Raw genomic sequence first — 26,521 nt, forward strand, 5'->3', positions numbered from 1 at the left:
TCCTTTCTGTCTGTCTCCATGTCCTGCACTCCTGCTCGGTCCACAGCAGCTCTCTCCACGGCTGCTTTTCTTACCTTGAAGGGACTCCCGTCCATGACCTCCAAACTACCTCTCCTGTAACACAAGTGTTTTCCTCGCTGGGCCCTTCTGCCATTTAAGGGCGTAGAGCTAATCCTGCTTCCTGGAATCTATCTCACTTCTGGGGACTTTTCTGACCCTTCTTTCATTTAGATTTCTCTTACCTCTTTCCATCTTTCCTTTAGGACTTTCACTCATCCCTTAGATGCTGGCGTCAGCACGCCCCAACTGCACTCCCACAGTGAATTTGTGGAAAAACCTTGCTTCCTGGGCTCAAGATACCTATTACTTTTAACAATTGATGTCTATTCTCTTATTATAAAAGCAGTAGACATTCACTGCAGAAAATGCAAAAAAGTGGAAGAAAATAATAAAAATCACCCATGATCACACCACCAATAATTACTGTTACAATTTGGGGGTATATCTTTTTACTCCCCAAAAATGGAATTATCAGCCATCTTCTTTGAGTAATCTCAATTTTTCACTTAAATTCTGTAATAGGTATTCTTTCATAGCATTAAATATAGATAGGTGTCATTGTTTGCTGTGTACTATATTTAAGCAATAAGCTAACATTGATTATATTTTGTCTATTTCATCATTCCATATATTGTGAATTACTTTAAAGTACATCATTGTGCATAATTGTGGCTATTTTGTTAAAGGATATATTCTTAGGCAAAAATATGCTCATTTTAAGATTTTTGATACATATTGCCAAATTGCCCTCTAAATTGGGACAGTTTACAGTCCTTGTTACAATGACTTATTATTGTCTATTAGGTGTTTATACATGGATGTCTCCAACTGGGCTCACTTTAGTCCCATCTACAAATCTCTTCTCTTAACTCTTTTATCACAGACATTTTTAGTTCCTACCATGACTCGGGCACACTGCTGTAGGTGTGGAAGAGGATACAGCAGTGACTCAAACTGACAAAGTTGCACTCAAGTTGTCAATACCATCTTTCCTTAATCACAGCTTTATAACCAGTTATCTCAGCAAGAAAGCTAATAATTACCCAAATATTCTCTTTTTTAACCTGTGCATCCAGTCACCAATTTCTGCCTTAACTCCCTCATGAGTCTGTTCCCCTGTCACCACCCCAGAGTCCCTGCCTGGCTGCACTCAGCACTCTGAGCTTCCCTCCTGCTCTCCAGGGGCAGCATCCCCTGGCCTCCCAGGCTCCATCTTCTCAACACCCCTGGTCCATCCTTCACGTGGCTCCAGAATGACCATTCTAAATCTCAAATCTGATCGCGGTAGACACGTAAAAAATGTCTCCAGCTACAGGATAAAGCTCATCTCACCAGCCTCTCTCCCATCATAAACTCTAAAGTTCAATCAGGGTTCCCAGAACATGTCATTTTCCCCTCAGATGTCCCCACCACTCTGCCTGTGTTTATGCCTACAATACCTACTAGTCCTACAGGAAGCTCAAAGTATGTGTGCCTTGTAGCATGTTAAAAAATTAATTCAAAATGGGTCAGAGACCAAGTGTAAGAGCTAAACCAATAAAACCCTTAGAAGAAATCATAAGAAAAGCTTCATGACATTGGATTTGGCAATGATTTCTCTGATGTGACACCAAAACCACAGGCAACAAAAGGAAAAATCGGTAAATTGGAGAATATAAAAATTAAAAGCTTATGTGCCAACAATACAATCAACGGAGTGAAAAGAAAACCCACAGGGTGGGAGAAAATATTTGCAAAGGATAAGGGGTTAATATCCGGAATATATGAAGAACTCTTACAACACAACAATAAAATCCAAACAACCTGATTGAGAAATGGGCAAATAATTTGAACAGACATTTCTTCAAAGAAGATATACAAATGACACTTAACATCACTAATTGTTGCTGCTGCTGCTAAGTCACTTCAGTCGTGTCCGACTCTGTGCGATCCCATAGACGGCAGCCCAACAGGCTCCCCCGTCCCTGGGATTCTCCAGGCAAGAACACTGGAGTGAGTTGCCATTTCCTTCTCCAATGCATGAAAGTGAAAAGTGAAAGTAAAGTCGCTCAGTCGCGTCCAACCCTCAGCGACCCCATGGACTGCAGCCTACCAGGCTCCTCTGTCCATGGGATTTTCCAGGCAAGAGTACTGGAGTGGGGTGCCATTGCCTTCGTCACTAATTGTTAGGGAAATGCAAACTAAAACCACGGTGAGATACCACTTCATACCCATTAGGATACTATTATTAAAAAAAAAAAAAACAATCACAGAAAAGAACGAGTATCCATGAGAAAGTAGACAGACTGGAACCCTTGTGAACTACTGATGGGAATATGAAATGGTGCAGCAGCTATGGAAGAGGGTATGGCAGTTTCTCAATAAATTAAAAACAGAATTGCCATATGATCCAGCAATTCCACTTTCGGACATAAACTGAAAGGAAGTGAAAGTCGGGACTCAATGAAACATCTGCATACCCATGTTCCCAGAAGCATTATCCGTTATTCAAAAAGTGGAAGCAACGCAACGATCCACTGACAGATGAGTGAATCAGTGAAGTATAGTCTATACATGTGGGAATAATAATAATTCAGCCTTAAAAAGGAAGGGAATTCTGACATGTGACAACATGGATGAACCTTGAGGACATTATGCGAAGTGAAAAACGACAGCCACAAAAGGACAAATACTACATGATTCCACTTACATGAGGTACCTAAATTAATCAGATTCATAGAGACAGAAAGCAGAGTGGTGGTTGTCAGGATGTGCGGTTGGGGAAAACAAGGAGTTGGTGTTTCATGAGCACAGAGTTTCAGTTTTGCAAGATGATTAACTTCTGGAGATGGATGGTGGTGTTTGCACAACTTTGTGAATGCACTTACCACTACCGAACTGTACACTGAAAAAGGGTTAAAATGGTAAACTTCACATTCTGTAAATTTTATTATAACTGAAACAAAGTCAAAACAAAAATGTGTGCCCTATTATAACAGTAGGGCAGATGATCACGTTACCATATAAAGGACAGACCACTACTTGAGTACAAATAGTACCACCTGTATTCTGAAAATTCTGGTAACAAAAACCAGAACTTTATAATTACATGTAAATATAATCAGAGTTCCTTTATGCCTAAACTAGACATGGTTTGAAGAAATAAAATATATTGCTACCAGGTGAAGCCAAATGGAAAAAACATACGCTGCTGTCAATGTAGTCCCCCACTTTTTAGCCAACTTTTTTGAGGAAATTAGAAAACTGCTTCTTCCCTTTCTGTCTGGTCTCCCAGGGCAGACAGCAACCAGGAAGGAGCAAGTTACTACCTCAGAGTTTGAGCGCGGGCTGACTTCTCCAGGCTGCAGGCAACATCTCCCTGCGCGCCTTCAGGACAAATTGACTGTTGATAAATTTGCAGATGCTGAAAATGTTGAAGGTGACTTGGGGATGGACAATGGAGAAGTACACATCTAATCGAACCTTCTGGGTTTGGAGACCCGGGACGTACTTCTGAAGGCTCACTCCAGCTTGTTTGACCTGCAGCTATCCACAGGGGACACACGTTAGACCGCAGAAGAGACAGCAACCCGAACAGTAAATGTTCCCCTAGAAATGACGCACCCCACCATGCTGTGTGACTTGCTAGGGGTGAAGGGAATGAAATAAACACCACGGTAGTAATGAAACATTTAAAAGGCAAACCTGCAGCTGACCTCTGAAAGAGGAAAGAACAGCATGGGAGTGCCTGAGAGCACATTCATTTCTTGGCTCCCAAGAAAGAGGTTAAAGCTGTCCATGGGGATAATAATTCTTTCCGAGCTTTAGTCCTCTCTTCTGTCTTTGTCTCTGTCTCTTTGGAATTAACTAATAAAGGAACGAGAAAATTCTGTAGCTTGGACCTGACACCCAGATCTGGATGAAGAAGGGAATTCATGATGGAGATGGGGTCACCTTTCACTGCCATCTCCAGGAAACACACAGAAGGAAAAAACAAAGTAAGTGTCCTTTACATAGAAAGTCCAATGCCAACCAAAGTTATCCAGGAACACTTAAATTAACTTCACTCTGTCAGGCTATAGAAATCAACCTAACTATATGGAATAAGGGTCATTAAATTGTCTATTTCTATGCCCAAAACCTAAAAAGAAAGGGAGTGTTTAAGTAGATCAGAATTTTAAATATTAATAGTAGCAGTAATAATAATAATTAATACTAATATCCTCATGGCATTGGGGGAAAGTCACAATACATAGCTTTATAATGTATAGTTATTTCACCCAGGGGTGTTTGATTTTCTCAGATCACAAATTCTCTGCAGCCAGAGATGACCCTCATGTGATGTTTACTCAAACATCACAGAATCTGTATCCAGCATCTACTGGTAAGGGATCATGTGACATATATATGCATTCACATAAATATCAGAGGAAGTCAGAATGGCTGAAGGCATTTTTAACTGGCAGTTTGGGGACCAAATTCATTTTGCTCTTAAATGAGTTTATAATTCAATTTTATCAATCACTTTTATCCAAGGAAACTGACCACACTTAAATGATCACTGTCCACCACCCCTCCCACAGAACAGTGGGTACAGGCCTCTCCCTCCTCCTTCAAGATGCAGAAAGACAAGCCTGGTGGAACTGAGCCATCCATGGTGGCCGTAAAGACGGGGAGTGGTCACATTTAGAATTCCACCCTGCCACTGCTGCTGTGGGCTTTTGCCTCTTGCTGGAGTGACTTCAGTGTCCTTTCTCTTTTCTCTAATGGCAAATTTGCTCATGCACCCACTGGTTCAAACCCCCTAGAACTGCTCCCTTCCGCATCCATCAAGAAGATGCTGCATTCTCATTTTTGGAAGATGCCACAATGAAAAGCAGTCCTGCCAGGCTAAATCCTAGCCTCCCAAACCCTGGGTACTCCTCGGGGACTTGAAAGTCTCCACCAGCTGTCGAAGACTATGAGACTTACTCCCCGTCCCCAGCCTATCCCCCGTTCAAGAGAGACAAGTCCCCCTTACTGATTCATCAAATATCACGTGAAAGGGAAAAGCAGTGCAGAAGGTCTTCGCCTCTATCCAGAGCCGCTCGGGATAAATCGGCTCAAAGGTGTCCCTGAGATGCCCTGGATGGAGAAAAAGAATCCCATTCATTCACAGACAACACTCGGGCCACCAACCCCAGAGACTATCTCAAATGTTTTCCCGGCAAAGCACAGTCCTGCCCCTCAGCATCTCAAGCTCCCTCAACATCTCCAGATGGCCGCGGCAATTCTGCTTCCAAATTAAAACAAACAGAAAACTTGCTACCAGGTTGAGAAGCGCTCCCCTGCCCCCTGCCAAGTTTCTGCCCGCCGCTCAAGGGTTCCTGGGCCAATTGAGTGTGTCTTGCCATGAAAACAGGGCCGGCATTGAAACGCTGACAGCTAGACAATGAGCTCGCTGAGCGCAGCGTGCGCGCCCGGCCGGCGTCAGGGACATTTGCCATGGAGCTCTGCAGACTGACAGTTTTGGGTGGCACATGAAAATTTCATCCAACAGCCCTATTTGGCAGGGTGTGGAGATTCGAAATGGAGCCTTTTTGATATGAAAATCTCCTAGACAAAGGATGTCAATTGCATGTTTGACTCGCTTGCGGAGGCTTGAAGGACTCAAAATGCAGTCCTTTGAGCGCAGTTGATCTTCTCCCAGACACATGTCATCATGACCCATGGTTTATGACCAGGGGTCTCCAGCCCCCTGTTCTGACTCAGGTCTTAGGTGCTGATCATGAGACTGAATATCAGCGGGGTCGTGCCTTCGAGAGCCTGATACCTTCGCTTCACAGTTGGAAGATGGAGCACTTAGGCTCCCCAGGGACACGGCCAGAACTCTGCGATCCTGGGTCCCGACACACTATCCTTCACACTCCTGGACATCATGGTTTTTATCTACAGACTTCCGGGCCAGAAATGCCTCGCAGTCCCGAAGGCCTGAGGAGCTGCGACAAACTCTTGTTATTGATACGTCAACATTCATCTGCCTCCTCTTCAACATAGTCACCAACGGGAGCTCAGTCGTCTCCCCTCCAGCAGCTTCCCCTGATTGCAGGGGAGACTGTGCCTCCGTGTCACCCCCAGCACAAGTGAAAGGAGCAAAGGAAGGCAAGTTAGAGCTAGTGTTTTGAAGCTATAATCCACGCCCACCAAATCCAAGCTCTGCAGAAATCAGTGACCATCCTCAGGATTCACGCCAGGTGGGTCTTCCACCAGCTTGTACCCTAACCCAAAGGACAGGATAACCGTCCGTATCTCTTTCCCATTGCTTCTCAGTAAAAGTCTTTTTTTTTTTTTTTCTTCGAGTATAGTTGATTTAAAATGTGTTAGTTTCTGCTGTCACAAGGTGGGGTGAAAGTCGCTCAATCGTGTCCCACTCTTTGTGACCCCATGGACTGTAGCCCGCCAGGCTCCTCTGTCCAAGGAATTCTCCAGGCAAGAATACTGGAGTGGGTTGCCATTTCCTTCTCTAGGGGATCTTCCAGACCCAGGGATTAAACAGGTCTCCTGCATTGCAGGCAGATTCTTTCCCATCTGAGCCACCCTGCTGTACACCATAGTGAATCTGTTACACACATACATATATCCCCTCTCTTTTAGATTATTTCCTCTAAAATTCTTTCAATTGATTTAATAAACCAGATGAATCCAGGGTTGAAAAAGAAATCAGTGACATCCTGATGACAGAGGACTTGGCCCATTTGTGTGCAGGAAACAATTACCCTGGTCTCAGAGCTGAGGTCAGGAGAAGAGCCCACTCACCTTTTCCGAACATGACTATGTTCCTCACAACTTCCCAGCGGGACTTTTTCACGGCATGAATAGAGACACTCAAATATTTCTCTTTCATCCTAAGGAAAGCTGCCTCCGGGGTCTGCAGATAGCAGGGAGAGAAGCATACACCACTGGTCATGTGACTGGTCATGTGACAGGAGGTGCATGAGCCCCTTTGGCTAGGATGGGGCCAGAGGAACAATGGGGCCAATGCAAGGTCAACTTTAGCAAGATTTCATAAGCCCCAAGGCTGTTATCCAATTAATCCTCATGCTGTTTCTCCACCAAAGGCACCATTATATAAGGCAGCAGATTATAAAATCTCAAGGGGGGTGGTGTTGGTGACAGGAAAATCACCTGGTGACTTCTCTTCCTGTGGGAGAAGATTCTGCAGTGAGCAAAGCAAGCTTTGAACACTCTGAGATGCAGACATTGTGTGCTCCAGGAATCACAGACTTCTCTATGAGCTCTGTGGACACAGAGAGCCATGCACCTGGTAGATATGGTACCTAAACTGGTAACAGTCACTCCACAAGCTGCAATCGAGGCAGCCAATCGCAGGCTTCTGAATTCACTCCAGCCCCCAGTCTGGCCCCAGCTGCAGAAATGGGCACTCAGGACTTGAAAGGTCAATCTGCATCATGGGAATTGCAAAATAAGCCACGAGCTCCAAATTTCAAGGCCTTTACGTTGATAGTTTTTTAACAGGCAAAAATGTTCCAGGCTAAGGTCCATTCCCAAAGACCCTCCCAATTTTTATTCAAATGACCTTAGCCCAGTGGTTCTCAACCAACCGTAACTTTGTTTCCCACTCCTTCCTGAGGACACTTGGCAGTGCCCAGAGACATTTTTGATTGCCACAACCTGGGTGGTGGGGGGAGCTGGGTGCCACTATCATCTAGTGAGTAGACCAAGGATGCTGCTAAACTCCCACAGGACTGCCCATTATAACGAAGAATTATCTGGTCCAGAATGTCAGCAGGGCTGAGACTGGAACACCCCACACTAACTCCACTTTTAGAAGTGGAGTTCTTTGCATCGATTGTTCTGAGACTGGTCGCTCCCCAGAGAAACTGTGCTTTCTGAAAACACAGCACACCCAGTACCTCTCGGTCTCTCTGGCTGTCCTGACTGTCTTGTGATCCCTTTGGCTTTGCCCTTCTCATCTGTCCGTGGGACTTTTGCACAATCAGAAACACTACATGCTCCTTCTTCCCCATCCTCTCCTCCTCCTGATTCACGTCAAGGATGTCCATGGTCACGTCAGTGTCGAAGAAGTCCTTGGCCACAGCTTCAATGATCCCTGCAGCAGAAGGGCAGGTGAGGGATGGCAGAAGGCAAAATCTTAAAGCAAATCAAGTTATACAACTTTTGATAAATATTCCCAAGTCCACCAAGCTTAGGCCCTGTGTCAAAGCAGGCAGCACATGACAGATTAATAAACTAAAAATAATAACTTAAAGGTGGCGATTTCTATAACTAGGTACTAAATATATTCCCACCACTCTAATTTCTAGTTTGGCATCTATTCATTGGTTTGTTTTTTCCAGGAAGGCATGCAACTCATTAAATAAACTAGAGAAAATGTAAGAAAAAGTCAACTATAAAAGTATTAACGATCATGTTTTTTAAAGTGTTCCTCTGGGAATCTATCCCAGGGTTTTAATACAAAACTTCAGAAAAGCATGCATGAAGATGTTCATTTCAGCACTGTTTGCAATAGCAAAAGAGTAGAATCCACTGAAAATTCAACAATAGGTGACTATTAATTATGATATAGAATATGATTCAGCCATTGAAGACGTGGCTTTAAAGACTCTGTGAGGAGCTTCCCTGGAGGTCCCAGTGGTTAAGACTTTCCCTTCCAATGCAGGGGGTGTGGGTTTGATCACTGGTCTGGGAGCTAAGATGCCTCTTGGCCAAAAAACCAAAACATAAAACAGGAGCAATATTGTAACAAATTCAATAAAGACTTTAAAAATGATCCACAAAAAAAAAAAAAAAAATCTTGAAAAACAATAAAGACTGTGAAAATTTGAAAGGATCCCTTTTCTATAATACTGAATATAACAAAAGTGTACAAAATAATATGCACAGTTATCACAATTATGTGAAAACTCCCATGATGAAAATGCTGAAACGAAAATCATCCCTTCATCTGGTACTTGCAAACTTATTTTAAGGCTCAACTTTGGGAGTTATGGTCACGATAGCAAAAAGTCAGGCTATGAACTTCCTACCCACAGCCGACTCTTACTCATCCTGGGGAATCTATGGGGAAAGACATCCTTACTCCATAGATCTCACAGCTCTGGGTCTGGTTAAGCCACCGCCATACCTGGTACAATGTGGCACAGACCGCTTCTATCAGAGTAGTAATGGAGAAGCATCTTCCCCTCTGCCCCTCTCTCCACACGAAAGGATGGTGCATTCATCTCCTGTTTAAAAGACACAGCACATTTTTCCCGGTGGATACAGGTTATCTAAACTATGGTCTTAAGACTTTGTGAAGCAACAGTACCTACTTATCATGTCACATAGAACTGTATCCCCAAACCCCTTCCAATCACATCCAGTGGAGAGTGGCCTAGGTCCGTACAGGTCCTTAGAACAGTCAGGGAGGAACTTTCTACACCTCTAGGATAGGCTCGGGTCTTTGACCCTTATCTAGCAGGAAGAAGTTCCATAAGAAAAGACCTCCATCCCCATACCCCTTAAGAACAAGGGTATAGAGTCTCTCCAGGGGAATGAGACAGGCTGGGACCCTTTGCTCCAGTTGCTACAATGCTTACACCTATACACACCACTTCTCGAGCAACAAAATACAAAGAAATTGTATGGGGTTAAAAATAACCATGTGCATGCAAGCGGTTGGGGCAAATTCTGGACAAAAGATACAGAGACCAGAAATCCCCTACTGCCACTTCTGAAGAGCCAGGAGCAAAAACTGGGTGTCAGGAGCAAAAGCAGGGTCCTGAGCGTGCCTCTGCACTCAACACCACCAGAGGGGTGGGCAAAATGCCTAAGCCAGCTCCCCCCAGCTCGACCCCTGGACACACACCCTGCCCTCACCCCATATGAGGAACAAGCTTTGCTCTCTTTGGGGAGTAGGCATGCAAGGGAACCTGTTATTTGCTCTTGCTCCCCACTGCTTCAGTGTTAATAAGCTCAGTCGTGTCTGACTCTGGGAGATCCTATGGACTGTAGCCCGCCAGGCTCCTCTATCCCCGGGATTCTCCAGACAAGAATACTGGAGTGAGTTGCCGTGCCCTCCTCCCCTGCTGCAGTAGCGGCTCCAATAAAGCCTTGCCCACCCCAGAAAAAAAACACCCACGATTTTTCAGCCCCTTAAAGTTGGGAATTTTATATTATACCTAATCACCTAACCAACTCTATATGCAAGTATTATTGCTGCTGTTGTTTAATCACTAAGTCATGCACAACTCTTTTGTGACCCCCTGGACTGTAGCCTGCCAGGCTCCTCTGTCTGTGGGATTCTCCAGGCCAGAATACTGGAGTGGGTTGCCTCTTCCTTCTCCAGGGGATCTTCCCGACCCAGGGTTTGAACCCATGTCTCCTGCATTGGCAGAAGGATTCTTTACCACTGAGGGACCAGGGAAGCCAAGTGTAAAGAGGAGGAAATTGAGGCTCAGGGAGGTTAAGGCCAGATTCACTGTAGAACATTCTTGACCCCCAAATGAGTCTTTCCACCATGCCATGCTGCTTCTACCCATACTCCAAGGCGTGCTTGGCCTGTGACCAAGTGACCATGAGAATCTTCAGTCTGAATGATCAGGAGCTTGGAGGAATTGGCAAGTGGATAAAGTTCATCTCTTGCTCTGGAAACATAAGGCCATCTGTGCTGCAGTGTTGCACATCTGAAAAATCAAGGCTACATCTGAAGAGACCATCTTGCTCTGGGAATAAATGTTGACATCCAAGTATGTACCATCTCATGATAGATGGTGCCAGGATGTCAGGATAATCCCTAAGGATGTGTGAAAATTTGGGGGTTTTTTTGGGGGGCGGGGATGTCTAGGGGAATCCCTGAAAGAAGCTCTTTTCTTGCTCGCTTGGGTAGTAAGCAGCTCAGTACCCAGGTTCACAGCTTTTGGCCTGAGTGAGGGAAGAGATTAAGGAAGTGGGTTCCTTCTGAGATTTTTGCTCTCTTCCACAGTGGTGGTGGGTAGTGGAGGGTGGGAGTGAGAGAGTCAGAAGGAGGTAAAGAGGGGGTGCTGGTTAAAATGAGGGTTTTCCCCTGAATATCTATCTTTCCAAAAGCATATACGTAGAGTATGGATGGGCATGCTTACATTTGAGTAATCTGAAGAAGATTGGAGGCAGTGCAATGTAAAAAAATGATAAAACAGGAAAAAGTTACTTTAAAAAATTATATCCAAATCCTACCTAGTGAGAAATAACAATAATAATAGAATACAAAAGGGCTGAAATGAAACACAAGCTTTTTCTAGCATTTCTACCCTCACTTTGCACCCAAGCCTCAGCTACTTCCTAGACACAGTTCTTGAAGCCGGTATTTTAATCCTTCCGGTCATGTCTCCAACTCTCTAAATATTAAGATTGTGCTTTTATATTTTACTTGAAATGTGGTTTTATAAAAGTGGAGAATCAGGGCAATGGGAAAATACTGAGAAGCCAACCAGAACATGGTTTTTGGAGACAGACACACCTGGGGATGCATCCTGACTCAGCCCCCACAACCTGGGTGATTTGGGACAGTTACTCTGCCTTTCTGGACCTCAGTTTTTTCATCTGTATAATGGGAAAAATAAGAGGACCTAATCTTTGGCCACATCATGCGAAGAGTTGACTCATTGGAAAAGACTCTGATGCTGGGAGAGATTGGGGGCAGGAGGAGAAGGGGACGACAGAGGATGAGATGGCTGGATGGCATCACTGACTCGATGGACATGAGTCTGGGTGAACTCCAGGAGTTGGTGATGGACAGGGAGGCCTGGCGTGCTGCGATTCATGGGGTCGCAAAGAGTCGGACGCGACTGAGCGACTAAACTGAACTGAATCTTAGGGGTAAGAGGATAATTCAATGTTTATACACTACTTAGCCCAACATCTGTCTCATAATTGGCTCTCAAATGAAAGTCAACTAAAAAATAACAAGATTAATGGCACCGTTAAAACCAAAAATATAAACCTCAAGATTCTACCAAATTACTAGAGATAGACATAAAGAAAAAGTCAGCTTTATCTTATTGTGTTTTTGCCTAAAGAGATAATCTATAATCTTTTCCCTGGAAATCTATCAGACACCATTGCATACATTTTATTTCAGCTCATATAACATTTATATATTTCATTTATCTCATTATGTGCAAAATGTCCTCACTGACACCAGAGAAGTTCTAGTCTATTGCTTCTCGCATTATTGTTTAGTCGCTAAGTCATGTCTGACTCTTTTGCGACCCCATGGACTAGCCCAGCAGGCTCCTCTGTCCATGGGATTTCTCAGACAGAATGTTGGAATGACTTGCCATTTCCTTCTCCAGGGGATCTTCTCGACCTGGGGATCAAACCCTCATCTCCTGCACTGCAGGTGGATTCTGTACCACCGAGCCACCTGGGAACTCCCTCAAGAGTAGTCTGAGCATTCAATATAGAAATGGTGAAGAAAAAGCTTAGCAAACTGCAAAGGGCCCTAAAAACAAATATCAACTCTTTGTATATAAAATAATAAGCTATTATTATGACATATGCAAATGCCACTTTGCTTCTTTAATACATTATTTTCTTTTTTAAAAAAAGGAAAAGTGAGCCTGGCCATTTAAATTTCCACCGATGCCTACAAACAGGAAAACCAGGAACTGAACTCCAGCAGGACAGATCCCAGTAGGGAAATCAGTTTAGCACCTCAGGCAGTCATGCCATGGGTTAATCAGAGTTGGGTGGTATCCGATTCCGGCTCTTGGCCCTGTTAAGACATTGCATCTAATACATGAATAAATGAATCTGGCTGCACAAGTTATTTATCAGCTCCTTCCAGGCCAGGAAACCTGAGAAGAGATTTTGCAAGTCCCCTGAAACCTGACTGGTTCCCAGTCTTTGTTCCCGTTGTGATCAATCTTTAAATCTTCTGGACTTAATGTCAAACCCCCAGCAGCTACCAGCACAAAGTCGACCTCTCCAGCTTGCCCTTCTTTGCTCACTGCAGCCAGTTTATAAAAGTAGCCAACAAGTTTTCATTTTCCATCTGTCCCCCCAGAAAACTCAACCCACTGATGCCATGTACCAAGGATTCCACAAGCCCCTGGCAACTGCAGCCTCTTAGGGGAGGTGGCGAGATGACCCAGGACTGCTAGAAGCACCTGCTTCCTCTCAGGGCCACTGAGCTCTGACCCAGATGGGCTTACCTGATAGGAGTGCGCCAGGTAGCTGTGGAGGGCATCTAGGTTTTCAATAAACTCTGTGAGGTTTCCTCCCAGTGTCCGTAACATTCGGTCATAGCCAGACATTTTGCAGAATTTAAAGAAGTATTCCCCAAAGAGTTTCAGAATGGCTTCCATGGAGACCCCTGTGGAACCCAAAATACAAGCCCCGGCCAGGTGAAATACTAAATTGCATGCGTGTCTTTTCCAAAGGTGATGAGCCCCTGGGAAGAGAACTTTTGAAAAGTTCATGGACACATGTGGAATTGTTCCTTCCTCTTTCCTCCTTCCACCCCTCCTTTCCTGCTATTAATAAATCTAGCTTGTTCAAGGTGAGAAAAAAACAGCTGTGTTGTGGGCCCCCTAGGCTGAAGCTCTGAGCAGGTGCATCCTGTCACCTGCTGGGAAAACAACCCCAGAGGCCTCCCCATCCTGAGGACCTCTGTCAGGAGGGCTGGGCTGTTTGCAAGTTGGGTCTTAAAGTGGTAGTGTGCTCGGGGCTGGTGCACTGGGATGACCCAGAGGGAGGGGATGGGAAGGGAGGTGGGAGCGGGGCTCAGGATGGGGAACACATGTACACCTGTGGCGGATTCAAGTCAATGTATGGCAAAACCACTACAATATTGTAAAGTAGTTAGCCTCCAATTAAAATAAATAAATCTATATATTTTTTTAAAAGTTAAAAAAAAAAGTGGCAGTGGCAGCCTTGGACAGAAACACTGTCTGCTTGGCTCTCAGGTTCTATAAAGGTACAAAAATCCATGAAGTTGCTGTTCCAGACACTGGTTATTCTGTTTCAGGCCATCCCACTCTGTTCATAGGAAAGGACCTCTGACTGTTTCTTGAGCAAGCATCTAGGGTTTGGGTGTGGTCTTTCCCATCCCTGCTGAGCTTGGAGCTTTCTCTAGGATTGTAGTTGAGAATGCTTGTCAAGGAGAAGACAAAGGTCACTTTTCAAAACCAACCCCTGCGTTGTGTAAACAGTTTCCCTTCAGTGAATTTAGGATTCCCCGAGTTTTCTAAGTCATGGGACATCAGGAATATGTAGGAAATGACAAGAAAATGTAAGAAACAACTAAACACAAGTCGTAGATGCCTTAGCATATTTTTTGACAGTGTATAGGAGAGTCTAAAACATGCTTAGTATTCTGTCTTCTGTGTAGCAAATAAGGGGCAATAAGGAAATACGCATCTATCTGCTTATTTGTGCAAAGATAAACACCAGAAACTACTGAGATTGGTTCCCTATAGCTGCTGCTGCTGCTGCTAAGTCGCTTCAGTCGTGTCCGACTCTGTGTGACCCCATAGACGGAAGCCCACCAGGCTCCCCCGTCCCTGGGATTCTCCAGGCAAGGACACTGGAGTGGGTTGCCATTTCCTTCTCCAATGCATGAAAGTGAAAAGTGAAAGGGAGGTTGCTCAGTCATGTCCGACCCTCAGCAACCCCATGGACTGCAGCCCTCTAGGCTCCTCCATCCCCAAACTTTTAGGCACCAGGGACCAGTTTCATAGAAGACAATGTTTCTGCAGACCAGGAAGGAGGGGGATGATTTCAGGTTTGTTCAAGCACATTTGAAAAGACCCTGATGCTGGGAAAGATTGAAGGCAGGAGGAGAAGGGGACAACAGAGGATGAGATGGTGGATGGCATCACCAACTCGATGGACATGGGTTTGGGTGGACTCTGGGAGTTGGTGAGGGACAGGGAAGCCTGGCTTGCTCCGGTTCATGGGGTCGCAAAGAGTCGGACATGGCTGAGTGACTGAACTGAACTAGCACATTTATTGTGCACTTTGTTTCTATTACTATTACATCAGCTCCACCTCAGATCATCCGGGATTAGATCCCAGAGGCTGGGGATCCCTGACTTACAGGGTGCTGGGAATGGGTGGAAATAAAACAATCGTTGAGTGTGCGTGCATAGGGAGGGGCACTTCTCTGAGCAAAATTTTTGCACAGTTCTGGTTTGGGGCATCATGTTAATGATTCTTACACTTGAAGAAATAAATAAGGATAGAGAAAACTCTAAGTTGGAATACAAACAGAAACGAACAAAACAGCATTTCAACAGAATAGTTCTGAAGAACCTAATAACCCAGGGGGCAACCAAATAGCCCCGGCAGCAAAAAAATATTGAACTCTGAACATAGGATTTCGACTCTGTCCTTTAGGTTAAAGACAAAACGAACTTTAAATAAATATTTGACTATAGTGAGTAGGCTTCCTTCCCACAGCAATGTGAGTCAGCAAATCTGAAATGACTTTCTGAACGCCCAAGGATTAAACCTATAAGTAAATATGTGGGAAATGATGGGAACCAGGTTTCTCTTTCTATGAGAAAGAAGAGTAGAAGGAAGCCTGTGGTGTAGATCAGGAAAGCTACCTAAGAAGACCACAGAACCCATCCCAGCTTCAGATAGATATAGAGAATTTGAGCATTAGAATAACAAAAATATAAGATTATAGCCTATTAAAAAAAATAAGAGTAAAGAGTTCACACTGGTATAGATAGGGAAAATTCTTCCTGATAGTAGAAATTCAACTAATTAATTAAAAGGAATGATATGCTTAGAAAAAAAAATCACCATTTGACAGCATTATAAGGATTGATTCAAATAAGAATCACCAGTGAATACTAAAATTAGGGAAGGGAGAGTTTAAGAAGCAACAAGATACAGACATAGTCTGAAAGTATCTCTCACAAGATACTAATTTCAAAGGGGGAAAAATAATCACTTTACAGCGGAGAAACGTGGCAGATTCCATGTAAACCAAGCAATCAAATTAGCACCACTAAGGGGACAAATAGGCATAAGATGTCTCCTGTGATGAACTGGGAAGGCCAAAGCATAACCCTCTGGTCTTCCTGCCAAGAAAGTGTAGCCTGAACTGAATCACGAGAAGACAGCAGATAATCCTGAGCTGAGGGGCATGCTACAACATAGCTGGCCAAGGGGACTTCCCTGGCAGTCCTGTGGTTAAGATCTTGCCTTCCAGTGCAGGTGTGCGGGTTCAATCCCCGGTCAGGGAACTAACTCCCGCATGCCTCGTGGCCAAAAACAGAACAAAAAAAAAACTCAAAAAACAGAAGCAATATTGTAACAAAATCAAAAAAGACTTTTAAAAAAACGGTCTACATAAAAAAAAAAATTAAAAAAAATAGCTGACTAGAACTTTCTGAAGATGTCAACGTTATAAAACACAAAGACTCAGGGACTGTTCCAAACTACAAAAGTCACAGAAATGTGACAACCAACTTGATCCAGGGTGTTCTTTTGTCCTACAGGACATTACTGGGAAAGCTGAGAAAATCTCAATCAAGTCTGTAGTTTAGACAATAGCACCATAGCAGCATTCATTTCCTGAACTGAACTGGTTACATAAGAGCACTTTTGGAGTAAAGAGACATCATTTTCTTAACATACCAACGATTCAGGAAAAAAATATAGATATAGAGAGAAGGATAGAGCCAACGTGGTAAAATGTTAACATTTTGGGAATATGGATGAAGAGCGTACGGCAATTCTTTGTACTATTCTTACAATCCTTCTGTGAGTTTGAAATCACGTCAAAGTAAAAAGGTTTCACTGATTGTCCTGAAAAAACCTTAGGAAATCTAACATCAGAAGACCACAGTTCTCCACCACCAGCTGAGGTACAGCTGGCTCCCGGGTCTCTGGAACATTCAGAATTTTGCTAGGTAGAATCAGGGCATTATGATTATGCCTTAAAATGCCTTTATCTTGTTAGAGATTCATACTGAAATATTTATGGGTACAATTACGGGAAACCTGAGATTTGCTTGAAGATTTTCCAGCAAAAACAAAACCAGAAATAAAGGTGGAAAAACCACAGAGAAGAAACGAGATTGGCAAAACATGAATACTGATTGAAGCTGGGTGAAGGGGATGTGGGCTTCGGTGTGCAAGTCTCTTGATTTGTGTGTGTGGGTATGAAAAATTCTATTAAAAAGTGTTTTGTTTTGCTTTTTTTTAAATAGAAGGGTTCTTTGATGGCAGGAAAATAACAGTCACTGAGTGTCTGTGCTTGGCTTCCCAGGAGAGAGAGAGCTGTAGGGCCTTCTGGGAAGCTTTTCAGTTGGAATGATGTATAAGCTCAAACTTTCTGACTTAACAAGCTTGGCTCTTCGGCATCACCAGGAAATGTTTACTGCTTGCTGGGCGACAGCTCAAGGGACTGGAAAGAGCAGAGGTAGCTGAGCAGGGCGGGTGGTGGGAGGGGACACCTGCTAAGGCCCAGCGGGGCCCCAGAGCCGCTGCCACCCGCCCTGGGCCTTCTCTGGCAAAGGGCCCTCTCCAGGCTGCCCTGCCCACAGCCTCTGCCCGCCTCCCGTCACCCAGAAACAAGTGACAAGAGCTGCTCCTCATGGGGACCCACCCGAGGCACCCAGAAAAGCACGTGCTCTTCCACAAGACAGGGGAGGGACGGCCACGCATTTTTGAGATTTTTCCTTTGAAAACGGGTCTTTTCCCCCTCAAAGCTTGGGTATCCAAAGGAATAAGCTTCAGATACCTGGAAAGAACCATTCTTTTAGAGCACTCTTCTTCTCAACAATATTACTCCAACCAGGCATGAGATGACAGATGGGGAAATCTTCTGTGAGGAGGCAGAGGCCTTTAAGAAAGGGAGAAGGGGACTGCCCTGCTGGTCCAGGTGGTTATGACTCCAACGGGTGGGGCACAGGTTTCCATCCCTGGTGGGGGGACTAAGATCTCACATGCCACAAGCCAAAAAATAGAAGGCAAAAAAGAAAAAAAGGAACAGCTCTCCATGTTGGTACCATAGGTTATAAGGAGGAAAAGTGAAAGTGTTAGTCACTCAATCATGTCCCACTCTTTGCAACCCCATGGACTGTAGCCCACCAGGCTCCTCTGTCCATGGGGATTCTCCAGGCAACAATAGTGGAGTGGGTTGCCATGCCCTCCTCCAGGAGATCTTCCCAACCCAGAGATCAAACCCTAGTCTCCTGCTTTCAGGCAGATCCTTTACTGTCTGAGCCACCAGGGAAGCTCCACAAGGAGGAAACAGATTCTCAGTTGGGGGGGTTGATTCCTGGTATAGCAATATGTTTATCAGGTAGTAGGAAAAAAAAAAAGAACTGGGAAATGGATGCAGGCAGCTCTGGTGGGAGACCATCTACAGCCAAGGTGCCACGTCGCTCACACCTGGTGTGAGCTGCCTGCTTCCTGGTGAGCTTTGGAGCAGAGAAGTCTGCCCAGCAAGGGGTCCACTGGTTGGGCTCAGGAGGGAGGCGCCTGCTTTGCTGAGTGGAGGGCACTTGGCTCACATGATCGAACTTCATCTTTCGGATAACCACCCGATGTAGGTGCTGTAGGTGCCAGCAATGTTTACCGACGAGGAATTTGCCCCTTGTTACCCTGTTAGGGATGATGCAGCCAGGGAGCGCACCCAGGGCTGACCAGTTCCAAAGACCTTGCCAGGAACGCGCCTGGTGGTCCAGCGGTTAAGACTCGGCGCTCTCAATGCAGGAGGCCGGGTTCCATCCCAGGTCAGGGAACTAGATCCCACATGTCACAACTGAGACCCAGCACAACCAAATAAATAAAAATAGATATTGTTAAAAAAAAAAAAAAGCAAGCGATCTCGTGCCCACCCTGTCCACTGCTCCTCCCGCCCATGGGCTGCAGTGCTGGCCTGGGCGTCAGGACACCTGAGTTGTATCTGCATTTTTGGTTGGTTGCAGGATCTGGGCTGTTTATTCCACCTGAGAGAGTCACAGTAAAGATCAAATGATAAGGCCTGATTTCAGGACCTTGTAAAATGTTATGTTGTTCCTCTTTTTAAAGAGCTAGGTGCAGAGAAGGCTTGCTGGCACTTGCTGATGGCTAACTGTTGAAATGCGTTTTACTGCTGGTTTCTTAGCGGGCGAAGTCTAGACGGGTACAGCTGTGCCAAATGGCTGTGGTGTGTTGTTTTGAATTTTGTCACTTCAGATCACTAATAACCCACTTACACGCTAAGTAGGCGCTTATTCATACACAGAGCAATTCTTATGCAAGGCTCAACCTGCCATCTGGTGCCTCCCTGAATTATGCTAATTAGAAAGCGCAGAGCTATGCAGTGGCAGAGTGGCCTGGAAAAGTCCCAACAATTGCTTAAAGGTAGAGAAATGGCATTCTGGAGCCCGTGTGGAAGGCAAAGTACTAACTAGCACTTCGTAACTGAGCATGCGCTTATCCTTTGTCTAAGGAAAGAGTTTGTCTCGATTGACCAGTGTCTTTTGTTAAACAATGAAATGCCCTTCCTGCAGACTTCTCTCCTCCATCAGGGCCTTGCTCTCTCTGATTTATGGAAGACAGACAGACAGAAAGCCAAGACATTCACCCAGATCTATCTGATTCCAAAGGCTTTTCTAAAGACCTAGTACCCACCCAATAGGTGGGTACTATTTATATACACCTATGGTGGGTGTGTGCATGCACATTCAGTCATGTCTGACTCCTTGTGACTCCATGAGCTCCTCTGTCAATGGAATTTTCCAGGCAAGAATACTGGAGGGGGTTGCCATTTCCTTCACCAGGGGATCTAACCCGTGTCTCTTGCATCTCCTGCACTGGCAGGCAGGTTCTTTACCAGCTGACCCACCGGAAGCCCCAATATCTGAATCTATATTGGTATATTGATAGCTATACTGATACTGTACAGGAGACAGGAATCAAGACCATCCCCAAGATAAAGAAATGCAAAAAAGCAAAATGGATGTCTGAGGAGGCCTTACAAATAGCTGTGAAAAGAAGGGAAGCAAAAAGCAAAGGAGAAAAGGAAAGATATACCCATGCGAATGCAGAGTTTCAAAGAATAGCAAGGAGAGATAAGAAAGCCTTCCTCAGCAATCAGTGCAAAGAAATAGAGGAAAACAACAGAATGGGAAAGACTAGAGATCTCTTCAAGAAAATGAGAGATACCAAGGGAACATTTCATGCAAAGATGGGCTCAATAAAGGACAGAAATGGTATGGACCTAACAGAAGCAGAAGATATTAAGAAGAGGTGGCAAGAATACACAGAAGAACTGTACAAAAAAGATCTTCACAACCCAGATAATCACAATGGCATGATCACTCACACTCACCTAGAGCCAGACATCCTGGAATGTGAAGTCAAGTGGGCCTTAGAAAGCATCACTACAAACAAAGCTAGTGGAGGTGATGGAATTCCAGTTGAGCTATTTCAAATCCTGAAAGATGATGCTGTGAAAGTGCTGCACTCAATATGCCAGTAATTTTGGGAAACTAACCAGTGGCCACAGGACTGGAAAAGGTCAGTTTTCATTCCAAACCCAAAGAAAGGCAATGCCAAAGAATGCTCAAACTACCACACAATTGCACTCATCTCACACACTTTACTAAAGTAATGGTCAAAATTCTCCAAGCTAGGCTTCAGCAATACGTGAACCGTGAACTTCCAGATGTTCAAGCTGGTTTTAGAAAAGGCAGAGGAACCAGAGATCAAATTGCCAACATCCGCTGGATCATGGAAAAAGCAAGAGAGTTCCAGAAAAACATCTATTTCTGCTTTATTGACTATGCCAAAGCTTTTGTGTTGATCACAATAAACTGTAGAAAATTCTGAAAGAGATGGGAATACCAGACCACCTGACCTGCCTCATGAAAAACCTGTATGCAGGTCAGGAAGCAACAGTTAGAACTGGACATGGAACAACAGACTGGTTCCAAATAGGAAAAGGAGTACGTCAAGGCTGTATATTGTCACTCTGCTTATTTAACTTATATGCAGAGTAAATCATGAGAAATACTAGGCTGGAGGAAGCACAAGCTGGAATCAAGATTGCCAGGAGAAATATCAGTAACCTCAGATATGCAGATGACACCACCCTTATGGCAGAAAGTGAAGAAGAACTAAAGAGCCTCTTGATGAAAGTGAAAGAGGAGAGTGAAAAAGTTGGCTTAAAGCTCAACATTCAGAAAATTAAGATCATGTCATCCGGTCCCATCACTTCATGGCAAATATGTGGGGAAACAGTGGGAACAGTGGCTGACTTTATTTTGGAGGGCTCCAAAATCACTGCAGATGGTGATTGCAGCCATGAAATTAAAAAACGCTTACTCCTGGGAAGGAAAGTTATGACCAACCTAGACAGCATATTAAAAAGCAGAGACATTACTTTGCCAACAAAGGTCCATCTAGTCAAGGCTATGGTTTTTCCAGTAGTCGTGTATGGATATGAGAGTTGGACTACAAAGAAAGCTGAGCACCAAAGAATTGATGCTTTTGAACTGTGGTTTTGGAGAAGACTCTTAAGAGTCCCTTGGACTACAAGGAGATCCAACCAGTCCATCCCAAAGGAGATCAGTCCTGGAATTTCTTTGGAAGGAATGATGCTAAAGCTGAAACTCCAGTACTTTGGCCACCTCATGCCAAGAGTTGACTCATTGGAAAAGACTGATGCTGGGAAAGATTGAAGGCAGGAGGAGAAGGGGACGACAGAGGATGAGATGGTTGGATGGCATCCAACTCGATGGACAGGGGTTTGGGTGAACTCCAGGAGTTGGTGATGGACAGGGAGGCCTGGTGTGCTGCATTTCATGGGGTCGCAAAGAGTCGGACACAACTGAACAACTAAACTGAGAACTGGAACAGATATATATATATATATATATATATATATACCTATAGATCAATAAATAGACGTGAAGAGATAGAAGCCACACGGTCTGTGCTTCCCAGGGTCATCCTGATTCCAAGTCTCACGCATATGCTTACTCAATTTTGAATCCCAACCTTTTATTTGAAAAATGCACTCACCATACCTATACACCCTTTCAGGGATAGGCCGACAGATGTTACTGTGATAAAGAAGAGGAAAATACCCTTCTGATTTTCAAAGCTAGATGGAGAGAAATCACAGCGCTAGACTTTGGCCTTTGGTAGGAAGGCAACGTGAGTCAGCCTACACGTTGGTCTATACACTTGTTGCTGCCTCTAAACGCGTTGGCTGGTTTGGAAGTGTGAGTGCACTGGGGCAGGCCTGTGATGGGATCTCTCTGCTAAAAGTACTGCTACACCACAGTGGCATCCACAACCATACACAGTCACCAAAACAGCCTGGGTGTGATGTTAGAGGTATGCAGTAGTTCTTTCTGGACACATAAATACTAATTAGAATTCCTGTACTGGTCTGCTAGGACTGCCTAAGCAACGTACTGTAGCTGTTTTAGAGCTGCACAGACATTTATTTTTCTCAGTTCTGGAGGTTAGAAATTCAAAAACAAGGTGCCAGTATGGCAGGTCCTAGTGAGAGCTCTCCTCCTGGCTTATCCCTCTCTACATTATGTGTGTGTGGTGGGGAAAGACAGAGACAGACAGACAGGCAAGAGACAGAAAACAAGCTCTTCAGTGTCTCTTCCTATCAGGGCATTAATCCCATCGTAAGGATCCCACCCTCATAACCTCATCTAAATTATCTCCCCAGAGGCCCCCTCTCCAAGTCCATCACATGGGGGTTTGGATTTCAACATAGGAACTTGAGAGTGGACACAATTCAGTCCACAGAAGTTCTCAATTTAAAAGAGATTTTCAAAATCTTGAAAAATAGCTGTTTCTTACAGCTCCACTCTCCAGATCATGAGATGACCAAACTTTTCCTGGAAAGGGCAAAGAGTCAATAGTTTCTGTTTCGCAGGTCATGTGGTCTGTGGGGTAGTACGTGTTTGAATAAGAGGGGATCTACCTGTGAGCTTTGATATTTAACATCGTAAGTGAAAGTGAAGGTTGCTCAGTCATGTCTGACTCTTTGCAACCCCATGGACTATATAGTCCATGGAATTCTCCAGGCCAGAATCCTGGAGTGGGTAGCCTTTCCCTTGTCCAGGGGATCTTCCCAACCCAGGGATTGAACCCAGGTCTCCCACATTGCAGGTGGATTCTTTACCAGCTGAACCACAAGGCAAGCCCAAGAATACTGGAGTGGGTAGCCTATCTCTTCTACATCTCTACATCTTCTCTAACATCATAAACACATATGTAAAAGACCTAAGAACTCATGGTTAAGGAGATAACCCCCCCAAGCCCCCGCCCCAGATCTCTTGGGCAGGTGTGCTAAACAAGAAGACGGAGAGGCGGTACCCAGGGCGGGCGTGCGGCTGTTCAGGAGCGGAGTTGAATCTGGCAGCCGGATCTCCGGGCTCCCAGCCCAGGGGGCGGCCCAGAGCCCTGTAAAGAGCCCTCGCCCTGGGTCAGACTCCCGCAGGAAATCCTCGCCCCACCTGCCTCTCGACAGCCCAGGCCCCACACAAACCCCCACCCCACCCCTGGGATCAGCTGCATGATGACAGAGGGTTCTGGGAGCCCACTCCCCGCAACAGGCAGGACAAGGTAGGAGTTGGGTGTGGACCAGTAGGTACTGGGCCAGCTTTTCTCTAGGAAGTCTCCCTGTGAGCCCCTTTAGAAAAAGGAGAGGGTGGGGGGTCGCTCCACCAGCAGGAGGCTGCAGGAGCCCTGCCTGCTGGCCGCCCACATCCTCTGTCACAGGGTCACTGCCCGGGGAGGTGGGGCACTGGCTTGGGAAGCTGTCTGGAGATGGTGCTCCCTGGAGCCCAAATTCAAGCAGCCTAAGGATCAACCGCACAGTTTACTCCCTGAACCTTATTTTCAGCCTCAGAAACAACCTTATCGAGTTCTATCAGCAAGTGCAGGTGACAAGTGACTAGGAGCTAACAGACATCTGGCTGGACTAGTTGGTGCCCCGAATTCTTCCTCCTTCCCATCACCATCGTCCCCCGAGTTCTCACTGGCACCCCTGGCCCCTGCTTGGCTCAGACAAACAGCCTGATGAACCAGAGGAGGCAGACCCTTGGCTGGGGTGGGTCTGCTCGTCACACACGTCAGCTCCCTAAACCTCAACGGGTCCCCTTCAGGCTCTGCAGACACTCTGGGCTTCTCCCAGGTGCAATGCCCAGAAGGGTTTTCTGCATCCAGGAGTTGACCAGGGACAGGAGAAGGGACGCAGATGTCAATCACATTGCTATGTGAAAATCCAGGGGAAAGCCTTCTTTTCTACTGGATCCAGGTGCGTGAGGTTAGGGCTGGCACATTTCTTTTTTTTTTTTGATCAGAGAATTCATCTTAGATTCAAAGGAAGGGGAAATAAACACAGCACCTCATCTGACACAGGCACTTACATATTCCTGTCGCATTCTAGAGCAGCCCCTTGTCCCTGTGGGTTGAGTGGCTGCCCTGGTGTGTTCCTGAGCATTCCTGCTGGGCTGGTTATGCTGATGTTCAGTTCAGTCACTCAGTTGTGTCCGACTCTTTTCGACCCCATGGACTGCAGCATGCCAGGCCTCCTTGTCCATCACTAACTCCTGGAACTTACTCAGACTCATGTCCATTGAGTCAGTGATGCCATCCAATCATCTCATCCTCTATTGTCCCCTTCTTCTCCCGCCATCAATCTTTCCTAGCATGAGGGCCTTTTCAAATGAGTCAGTTCTTCCCATCAGGTGGCCAAAGTATCTGGAGTTTCAGCTTCAGCATCAGTCCTTCCTGGCCTTAATCTATAACCGTCTCAGAAAGAGGTCCCCAGGATGGTAGATCTGTTGGCTGGGCCCTCAGAGGTATCGTGAAACCATTCCTGCCTCCTGACCCTCTGGGGGTTGCATGGGAATAGGCCTGAAGGCCCTGAGCTCCTACCTCATCCACATTTCCAACACATCTGCCCCAGGGTCTTAGGTGCCAGGCAACAATCCTGATGCTGCCATGTCCACTTGCAATAATTCCTAAATGCCATCCCAGCATGACCCAAAGCTATGCTGCCTGTGAGGATGGGTAAGGGAAACTTAACTTGGACTGAAAGAAGGGTGTTATCAAAGAGGCTGGAAGTGCTGGAGGGCTTCCTCGCCTCCCTGCTGGCAAGCCCTCTAGAGCTCGGGGCCGGAGAGGCCACCTGCCCCTCCTTTCTCTCCAGGCCCTGGCTCACTGTATGCTCCAAGCCGGGGAGAAGAAAGGAGAAAGGAAAGGAGGGTGGACTGGGTTGAACAGTGTCCTTATCAAAATCTAGGTCCACCGGAAACCAAAGAAGGCCCTATTTGGACTTACCGAGAACCTTGCAAGCCTCTTGAATGAGCTTAATGGTGATGACGTCATCATACACCGTGTAAGTCATGAAGGCGTCTTGCACGTCTGCAGAAGCTCTGAAAGATAAATCACAGCGCCATGGAAACCCAGCGACTGGAGTTCTGCCCCAGGAATACATCCATCGACCTGGCAAGATGCAGCAAGAACATTCCCGATTGTAAGAAATGGGAAGCATTGGTGTGTTTGTGTCTCAGCTCTCCAGTGACACTTTCCCTGGGCCCTGGTCTGAGCCAAGAGCTCCCTTCTTGAGCAGAAGGTAGCTCCCTTCACAGTAGGTGATGTGTTTCCCCAACTTCTGTCAAGAACATTGGTCTTACCCTCTGGCTTGGGCTGCTAGATCATGATTTATTGTGAACTATCTTTGTGTGCTCACACTAAGTCACTTCAGTCATGTCCACCTCTTCATAATCCCATGGACTGAAGCCCATGAGGCTTCTCTGTCCATGGAATTCTCCAGGCAAGAATACTGGAGTGGGTTGCTATGCCCTCCACCATGGGATGTTCCCAACCGAGGGATTGAACCTGTGTCTCCTGCATCTTCTGCATTGCAGGTGGAGTCTTTACTGCTTAGCCACAGAGAAAGCCCAAGACCTGCAAACGACATTGTCTTGGCACGTGTTAAGAACCTAATGCATGATAGTGAACTTGGAACTCAGTGGTCATGGTCTTCTGAAGCAGGTTCCAGCTGCTTCAGAATCTCACGGTCTTGCAATGTACTTGGCTGAGTTGTAGGAGTTACTGCTGTACTTGGGTTTTGTAACGTCTGACCAGATCTGGTGAAGAGAGACTGAACCTGGGAGTCAGAAAGCCGACTTTCTTGGCTTGGCTCTTGTGTGGATCGCTAAGGTGTAGTTAGCAATTCAGTTAACGTAGGGGGAAGGAGGCAGGTCAGGGAATGCTTCCCTGAGAAAGGGAGGTTTCATCAAAACTGAGGAATGGGTAGGCAAAGAGGAGCACTCTGGACAGAGAGTTTATGCTTTGAGGCAGCAGAGAGCATCTTGAAGATTGGGGTGAGTACAGAACATTTGAGTTTATCCCAGAACACATCACAGAATCTTGGAATTGAGAGAGGTGAGACATTTCCTAATTGTCGAATTTCCCACCCTACACAACTCAGTTTCCTCTTAACAAGAAGCTC

The 26,521-nt window shown here is 45.5% G+C and overlaps 1 protein-coding gene across 1 annotated transcript in view; it reads right to left on the reverse strand.

Moving 5' to 3' along the window:
• LOC102285947 (guanylate cyclase soluble subunit beta-2-like) overlaps positions 1 to 26,521 on the reverse strand; it is a 54,958-nt gene that overhangs the window by 13,889 nt on the left and 14,548 nt on the right. Inside the window, 7 exon segments of the mRNA XM_070380213.1 lie at positions 3,369 to 3,585; positions 5,060 to 5,163; positions 6,835 to 6,946; positions 7,953 to 8,149; positions 9,185 to 9,284; positions 13,233 to 13,393; positions 25,345 to 25,439. Coding sequence (XP_070236314.1) covers positions 3,369 to 3,585; positions 5,060 to 5,163; positions 6,835 to 6,946; positions 7,953 to 8,149; positions 9,185 to 9,284; positions 13,233 to 13,393; positions 25,345 to 25,439 — 986 coding nt within the window.

This window comes from Bos mutus, chromosome 12 (assembly GCF_027580195.1).
Source record: "Bos mutus isolate GX-2022 chromosome 12, NWIPB_WYAK_1.1, whole genome shotgun sequence".
NCBI classification, from domain to species: domain Eukaryota; kingdom Metazoa; phylum Chordata; class Mammalia; order Artiodactyla; family Bovidae; genus Bos; species Bos mutus.